This window comes from Euwallacea similis, chromosome 4, assembly GCF_039881205.1.
Source record: "Euwallacea similis isolate ESF13 chromosome 4, ESF131.1, whole genome shotgun sequence".
In the NCBI taxonomy this organism is placed as follows: Eukaryota; Metazoa; Arthropoda; class Insecta; order Coleoptera; family Curculionidae; genus Euwallacea; species Euwallacea similis.
Genome location: NC_089612.1, coordinates 3,358,851 through 3,367,548, shown reverse-complemented (window position 1 = coordinate 3,367,548; position 8,698 = coordinate 3,358,851). Strand labels below are relative to the sequence as shown.

The following is an 8,698-nucleotide window of genomic DNA, read 5'->3' as shown; positions in this document are numbered from 1 at the left end:
TCACATTAACACAATAGCTCACCCAGCTGAATTTGTTTAAAGAAGACTTCCTAGTCTTGAAAGATGTTGCAAAAAAAGTTGTTTTGATGAATATTTACAGCCAAGCTATAGATGAAAAACATCGTGTACGGTTAATTTTGTGCCTACATTGTAAGTGTATTATTGTTTATTATTTAGTATTTTTAGATTGACAGTGTTTTTTTATTAATTTTTTTGTAAAACATCATATGCTATACTTACATAATTGCACAAATATAGGTTTTGAAAAAAAAAATTATAGGAGTGTGTATATTTCACAAAATTATGAATATTCGCATTATGTACGGTCAATTTTGTGAGTAACTGTATGTAAATATGAAACCGGAATTTTTTAATTAAAAGTATAGCTTAGTTACGCAATAATTACAAAAAATATTTTATTCAAAATATTTCCCATCGCTACTTCTACATTTTCCCTCCTCTCTGGCAATTTGTGGATGCCACGCCAAAAGAACTGTTGTCCTTTTGAGGCAAACCATTCATTGGGCCATTTTCGTACTGTTTTGTAAGAAGTGAAGTGCTGCTCTGCAAAAGCGTGTCCCATCGATGCAAATAAGTAGTAATCGGATGGCGCTAAGTCGAGTGAATAAGCCGCATGCGACAGTACTTCCTAATGAAACGTCCCGATCGTTTCCTTCACCAGTTTTGCAGTGTGCGATGGTGCATTATCAAGCAATATCACCTTGTGGTGCCGTTCTTGATATTCTAGTCGTCTTTCACTCAAAGCTTGATTCAAGTCCATCATTTGTTGTCGGTAACGCTCAGTATTAACTATTTCACCAGGCTCTGACAGCTCATAATGGACCACTCCCTTCTGGTCCTACCACGCACAAAGCATCGTTTTCCTGCCAAAGCGATTCGGTCTTGTTGATGTGGACGGTGCATTTGGATCTACTCATGACTTTTTGCGCTTGGGATTTACAAAGTAAATCCACTCTTCGTCACCAGTAACGATACGATGCAAAAAAGACTTTCTTTTTGTATCTTTCGAGCAAAATTTCATATGTATTTTTGCGTCTTTCCATTTGCCTCTCATTCGACTCATGTGGTACCCATCTACTGACCTTCTGAATCTTTCCCATCTCTCGTAGGCGAATGGAAACAACTTGTTGACTAACACTTAATTGCTCTGCAAGTTGTTTTTGTGTTTGTGCATCGTATTCGTCCAACAGTGCCTGCAACCCTGCATCTTCGTACTTTTTTAGCGGTTTCCCGTGTTTCTTGTCTGCAACATTAAAATCGCCACTTCTGAAACGCCGGAACTATCGTTCACACGTATCTTGCGATGGAGCATGTTCACCAGAAGCGTCTCGAAGTAATCGGTATGCTTTAGCAGCAGTTTTCTTCAAATGAAAACAAAAAATTAATACTGTCCGCGAATGCTCTTTATTTGGCACAAAATTCGACATATTGGACGCAGTACAACGCTGCTATGCAAACACTTTCTCAATGTAACATATAGGCGTGGTGGCCACTTGTTGATGGATAAAAAAGAAAATCATAAGAAACAATCTTTATCCTATTTTTTGCATTGATGCGCGATCGGTTTTTCAAATCCGCATTTTATACTTGTGTACCTGGTAGGTCTACTTTTGAATGAATTTGTTGTTGAGAAGTTTGCTAATACTCGCTGTACACTAGATTTAGCCCGTCCAACAATTTGGGCAATAGCGTTGAGAGAATTTCCCTCATCTCTCAGCCTGACGATTTGCTCACGTAATTCAGTGCAAATCTCTTTAGTTTTTGGCGCTATGCTTAAAAATTAGAATGTTTGACTAGTGAACGACCTATTCCAATGATGGTCAGATCACAACTAACACAGAAAACAAAAGTTAACTGGCAGTCACCTGTCAGATGTCAGAGATCTATTACTAAACATAAGTAGGTAGTATTCATGCGCAAGTTATGTTTTGGAATTAAGTAACTTTATTTAAAAAAACTTCTATTAAAATAGAGATTACAACACCAAATATCCTAATTGCTACGATTAACTTACGAAAGCAAAAAGATACTTTGTCGGGATGTGCTCTCTATTTTATATTCAATAAACTGCAACTTAAGCAAGGTATAATGTCCCATATTGGAGTGGGGGAACTCTTATTATATGGGTTCGTTTTAGATGAACTTATCTAACCCATATACAAGGAATTTGATAACATAACTCGCATACTTTTTTGAGTTGAAATTAGGCGTTTTGCTATTTTTATTAAAATAAGGATTTATTTTATGTTTCGTTGAAGTTAAAATTTAATATAAATTTAGTCATAAATCATTTTGTTAAAAGATTTTTTTTTTAATTTTGATCCCTTATGTGAAGTAAACTATTGTCGAGGAGGGTATGCATACTTTCCTGTTGCACTGTATATGGGAAATGCAAAAGTGTGGTCTGGAAGACCAATCAACGATGTTGATCTATAGTATTTTTGATATTTTAATTTTTGTAAACTCTAATGAGTATACGGCATAGGTTAACCCATTAGCGCCCAAATGATTTTGTTGTGAATAAATGTCCTGTTTTCTTCACGAATGAGCCTTTTCGCCTCGTATTGAATACTCATCTTCACATTTATCTTTTTTTCAGCAGTTTAAAAAAAAAGTGATCTATATACAGAGAGATTCACAACTTATCTATAACATTTTAGGGGTAGGTGTGTCATGAAAAACTAAGTCGATTTTGTAAGAACATTTTTTTGGAAAATTCTTAAAATTTCCACGGAAAAAATTGTTGAAATTTAACCATTGTATAACTGGACAACTGTAATATTTACATTTTTCTGCAGAATCTCTTAAGTTTATCCACCTTACGTATAATTTATAGTTGGGCCTCCCACGTGTCAATGATTGGGAGCTGAAGACATGGGTAATCCGACTTAAGTGTTCTTCCAAAATTACTTACACATTAAGTTCGCTTTTTTTATTTCGGGTGAAACGAAAGTACCCTTAAGTCGGATCACCCATGTCTTCAGCTCCCAACCATTGACACCTGGGAGACCCAACTATAAATTATACGCAAAGTTTATGAACCTAAAAGGGATTCTGCAGAAAGACGGGAACCTTATAGTCGTCCAATTATACAATAGTTAAACTTTAAAATTTTTTAAAAAGATTTTCCAAAAAATGTTCTTACAACATCGACTTAGTTTTTCATGACACACCTACCCCTAAAATTTTATAGATAAGTTATGAACCACCATATAGTAGACTAGTAAAATGTCAACAATTGGAAAAGAACACTGGCCACTACCACGTTTATCACGTAATTTTTGAATGAAATTTTCACACCCTGTATTTTCGTAACGAAGCATTTTTGGGATATAGTTTATATGTATAACAAAATTACCTTTATTTTAACGACAAAATACACTCCCGAAGTTACGTACCGTACTTGGGATACACCCTGTATATTAATTTTTCAAAAGTTGTTCTACATTTTTTCACTACTGTAGGTTCTCTGTTGGGAAAAACGAAATTACTTTCCAACCTAATAACTAATCAAAGAGTATTTTAAAAACAGTTACTTGCAACATTTTCAAGATATTAAATTAATAATTACCAACTACCAAAATATCTAGCGGAGTTTCCAAACTTTTGTCCACAAGTGTAGGTCCCCTTCGCCATAATATAAAAATGTGATCGCGGAGAAGTATTTTTTGTCTTTTGTTGAAGACTAATTATTTAACTGTTTAAGTACGTCTGTTATAACACTCTATAACTATTAGGGTCCAACCAGTCCTAGGTGTTAAGTAACTTTGAATTTAAAGTAGTATATTTATTGTTTTCTTTAAAAGAGCTTATTTTTAGGACAATGAGATTGTTTTAAATTCATTAGACTTATAAGATTTAAACATTGTGTCTTGTCTAGTTATTTGCCCTTAATTTTATTAGAGATAAAACAATTAAAAAAGACACACGATTTTTACTTAATTTACATTAAAACTTAAAACAAAATTAAATAATAAACAAAATTCCATCGGCCATCATTACCTGATTCTCCTCAGACATCTTCTCGATAGCAGCCTTAATTTCTCCTTGCGTATAGGGAGTACTATTCTCTTTGTTCACAAATTCCTCGACTCTTACCAAACTCAAAGCCTGAGTCCTGTTCTCCTGGAAGGCCCTATTTAGTAAGGTTCTAAATGTCGCCAATCTTAAATTTTCAATAATTATTATTAAGTCTTCAAGACCACGGAACTAGACCAAACCTGTCCTGAGAAATTTCCCGTGGCACCTCATCCACCTCCATAGCATTTGAGTCCTGTGCATGTCCATTGACCCTAGAAGGCGACTCAGTGGCCACCTCCATGTCTGCAGTGCCATTTAAGGCTCCTCTCCTACTCCTAGTGGAGCTTTGAGTTGACGCAATTTCTTCTTCAGACTCTGCCCCATTGGTTTGTCTGCTTCTCTTCGGTTTAGGGTTATCATTATCGTCGTCGTCCTCGTCACTCTCCGATTGGCTGCCTCTTCTTCGCCTTTTCTTCTCCTTTTCCAGGACCTTCTTGAAATAGGCGTATTGGATTAGTTCGATTGCAACATGAGCGTCTTCTGCGGTCACAAGGCGGGAGATTCGGGCTTTGGCGTGGGCAGTCGAAAGACGGATCATTGTTTCGAGAGTACGAGCCGTCACCGGTTGCGTCTGAGTGCAAAAAGAGAGATGCAAATAACAAGACAAGTCAATCTATATCATGTGAAATGGTGGAAAATATGTTGCAAATTTCAAATTAAAGGTTATATTACAAGATTTTTTTATTTGTGCGAACATCTACACTTAGTTAAAAACCAAATCTTAAAACGTGTGAAGAGAAAAAGCTTCGATATTACCATATTTTGTGTATGTCTAATTGCTTACTCAAATTGTTCAGTTAACAAAACCTACGAGGGCAAATTCAATGCTACTTCAGCAAACTAAAGAGTGCCCCTCGTAAAGACAGTCAAAATACCCTTTGATCTAAATTGAAAATCTAACTGAATGGGCATATAAGTACATAAGTTATAACCCTCTAATACTAATCAGTTGTGCAAAATACCCTTACTCTCACCCCCTAGACCAAAAAAACCCTTAAACCGCCATCTTCTCAATTATAATTTTTAACTTGAAAACTGGTTTTTCAAAAAATCTTAAAAAATCACACATATATAGGAAACCCTCGCACATTCGCCACATTTTTTTCGTTTTTTCCCTGCTAATTCTAACCTAAAAACGATTTTTTAATTTTAAAATGGAATAACTTTTTGTTTAGAAGGGGCTGCAGGTCCAGTTTTTTCCTCTAATGATGGTCATTTTCATGGCAAATCTAAGTTTATATAAAATGGGCCGCTTTTTAGGTTGCGCCATATTAAAAAATGCAAAAAACTATCAATCTTTTTACATTTTTTTTAATGCCGAATTAAGCATTTGTTTTTTTTTTGGCATTTGATACATTTTTTATAATCCAATAGTGTCTATTTATCGTATTTTATTTGCTTTCCCCGATTTAAATTAAACGGTTTTTTATTACTTATAAAAATGGTTTTAATATGACTACGAAATATATAGAATTAAAAAATATTCTATTCACGAATGGATATATAAAAAAAGCATCAAATGTCTAAAAAAGCAGAAATGCTTAATTCGGTATTGAAAAAATACCAAAAATATTTAGTTTTTTGCATTTTTCAATATGACGCAACTGATTGGCATTATGTACTTATATGCCCATTCAGTTAGGTTTTCCATTTATATCAAAGGGCATTTTGACTATCTTAATGGAGGGTACTCTTTATTAAGTGTTTCAAAGCGGTTGTTACAAATATTACTTTCTATCAAAGCTATTGAAGGTTCTAATGTACGTCGAGTTTTTCCCAAAAAATACGCATTTAAAACGTCCCTTGTAGTTTGCATAAAACCTTCATTCTTGTGTAAAGGTGTCAGAGAATATTGGTAAATGCTATGCAGTGAAAAGAAATTCATAATTGCGAAGGACAATATCAGTAAATTATTTCAAACAGAACTATTTAGTTTAATATAACACTTATCTTTTTTTGTTCATTAGATATTAATTTAACAAATTTTTATAGCGATTATCCTCAAGCATTTTTTTGGAACTTTGCCTCATGGTATTAAGATATTTGAAAATTTTAATTCTAAACAAGTTCTAGAGCTTTACTGAACACAAATGGGTTGCTAAATTAACAGTTAATTGAATAAATTAGGTGACTCAATCAAATTGGGCCACCTAATTTCAAATAACCCTATTTGACTCGAGCCAACAAAATGGTGAGAATTTATAAGCTTCAAATACAAACTCACCCTTGCAACATCATTTTCCAAAGCCTCTTCTGATCTCAACCTTGAATATTCCTCAGCGATGATTTCTGAGGCTTCATCGGTTAATTGTGGCTTCAAAATCTTCACAAAATGAATATACTTTCTCATAAAATCCACGCTTAATATTTTGTCAGTTCTCTTGCGGCTATTGCCATGCAACAGCGCATCATATTTCTCGTAAACGGGCACCTGTCTCAATTCGTCTTCGTCTGGGTTTGTTGTGCTGAAAATATCCACTGCTGAACCCATTGGAAGTACCTCTCCATCTTGCTCCAATGGATTTCTGTACATGTGCATTCGAACTACATGGTCAGATATTTCTAAATCTGTAAATTCATTCACAGTATCCAACATGACGAACAAAAGATCGAACCGAGATAGTAGAGAGTCTTGTAGACCTATGTTTTCCATTGGGGTTTTGTATTGGTCATACTTTCCATATACTGGATTGGCTGCTGCTAATACTGAACACCGAGCATTTAAACTGGCATGAATGCCTGCTTTCGCAATAGTGACTCTGCCCTGCTCCATAACCTCATGAATAGCAGTTCTATCTATATCACTCATTTTATCAAATTCATCAATGCACACCACGCCCCTGTCGGCGAGAACCATAGCGCCCGCCTCCAATCGTCTCTCCCCACTCTCCTGATCCACAGTAACGGCGGCAGTTAAACCCACTCCTGAAGAACCCCTGCCAGTGGTAGGGATGGCACGTGGGGCTGTGTGCAACACGTAGCGCAAAAGTTGGGATTTAGCAACACTAGGGTCGCCAATTAGGAGGATATTTATGTCCCCTCTAAGGCGTGTGCCATTGGGGAGGTTTTTCTCCACCCCACCTATATATCTAATGTTAACCAAAAACATTTTACATAGCACTAAAACTTACCTAGCAAAAGGCATAATATGGCCTTCTTCACATATTCATGACCATGAATCGAAGGAGCCAAAGACTTGGATAACAAATTGAATATATTTTTATTGGTTTTCGCCAACTGCTTGCACCTCTGCACATCCTCTCTGGATATCAAAGGAGTAGTTTCCTTGCTCAGTTGTTTTATATTATTTGCAATCACTATTGTTCTGAATAGCACTTAATGTATTAAGGAATAGAGCATTATTTAAAACAAACCTGAAGACACCATTGGTAAATGCCCCTTGATGGTTTGGTAAACAACGGAAATTCCCCACCACTTGCACCCTGTCCCCAGGCTTGCAGACATCCACCAAATCATTATCACAAATTATATCTACCACTCGAGGCAGCTGCCCTGCAGGCGCCTTTTCTGGCATCTCTTGAATGGAAATGGTTTGATGGTCTTTGTATTGGCAAAGCCCAAACTCCGTTTCCAGGGTATTACCCTCATCGTCCTATACATTTTTCCAACTATTTGAGTGATTTCCAATATTAACAATGAACCTTACTTTAGTGGGGTAAATGGCCGATGAAGGGACTGCCTCTAGGGATGTCAAATCAGTGTATTTGCGTTCCATGAACTTTTTTGTTGCTGGACAAAAGTGGACACTTCTAACCAATTTGGGGTAAACCAAAGAACCTAATTGTGTCATATATTTATATATGCATACTAACATGTATAATAATAATAAATGTAACTTACATTTGCTGACAATTCCTTCAACACAAATCAAATTACCCAAATATCGAGAAGTCAATGTTCTAGGGGTAAGATGCTTATTACCGAAACTGCCCTCAAGGGCAATAAACAATTCTTCACACTCTTTTGCATATTCATAATTGATCTGGTTGACAATCTCCCTTAGAGCCCTTTGGAAGGCCAGTTGCTCTTCAAACGCATTGTTCAACAGGGCTGCTGCCCTTTGGGGGTTTTTTCTCCTTAAATCATTTACATTAATCACCAGTCTCCGGCTCTTATCATCTATCATTTCCTTTATCAACGTCGTGTATTTGCCTTGATCTTCCTGGTATTTCAAAGAGAGTTTTGTAGGACTAATTGTGGTTTGCGAAAAGAACTTACTGCGTCATCCAGGAAATCTTGATATTGGCTTTGAGCCTCACGTATGTCTTGCTCATGGGAGTCTGTCATTTTGAGTCCTGGTGCGTTTTACTTATTTTTAGAGAACAATTGTAAATGTTAATTAAACAAATCGTAGAAAACAAGATTTTCCGGAATTATGGTAAACAGTAAGTTTGGCGCCAAAATCCAATAAGAGTGAGGTTATTAGGTTACTGTGACGTTTGTCAAAGAAGAATTGGGTTTTTTTACTTATTACGTCAATCGCAAGTGCAGATTCTAGTCCAGCAGCATGACTATGTTAAAGCGAACTTATTTCACTGAAGAAAGCTAGATTGTCTTTACCACATGCATAGCCACG

At 35.9% G+C, this 8,698-nt stretch overlaps 1 protein-coding gene across 2 annotated transcripts; it reads right to left on the bottom strand.

Moving 5' to 3' along the window:
• Positions 1 to 3,787: 3,787 nt before the first annotated feature.
• Mcm3 (minichromosome maintenance 3) lies at positions 3,788 to 8,539 on the bottom strand. 2 transcript variants are annotated; one of them, XM_066389099.1, is made up of 8 exons: positions 8,341 to 8,538; positions 7,963 to 8,284; positions 7,769 to 7,899; positions 7,476 to 7,714; positions 7,233 to 7,426; positions 6,326 to 7,182; positions 4,242 to 4,672; positions 3,788 to 4,186 (listed from the first exon to the last, which is right to left on the bottom strand). In XM_066389099.1, exons 1-8 carry the CDS (start codon positions 8,407 to 8,409, stop codon positions 3,988 to 3,990), a joined length of 2,442 nt encoding a protein of 813 aa, XP_066245196.1. In that variant the 5' UTR covers positions 8,410 to 8,538; the 3' UTR covers positions 3,788 to 3,987. The 2 variants fall into 2 exon arrangements, with proteins under 2 accessions (XP_066245196.1, XP_066245195.1); XM_066389098.1 differs by having other exon boundaries at positions 7,769 to 8,284; positions 8,341 to 8,539.
• Between the last annotated feature and the right edge of the window lie 159 nt (positions 8,540 to 8,698).

Bases quoted from the DNA above. Each gene is read 5' to 3' on its own strand.
- Mcm3 (XM_066389098.1), bottom strand. From the start codon at position 8,409: ATGACAGACTCCCATGAGCAAGACATACGTGAGGCTCAAAGCCAATAT. The intron at 8,285-8,340 runs GTAAGTTCTTTT...TTGAAATACCAG, and splicing joins AAGATTTCCTGGATGACGCA to GAAGATCAAGGCAAATACAC. The intron at 7,427-7,475 runs GTTTGTTTTAAA...AGTGCTATTCAG, and splicing joins TTTACCAATGGTGTCTTCAG to AACAATAGTGATTGCAAATA.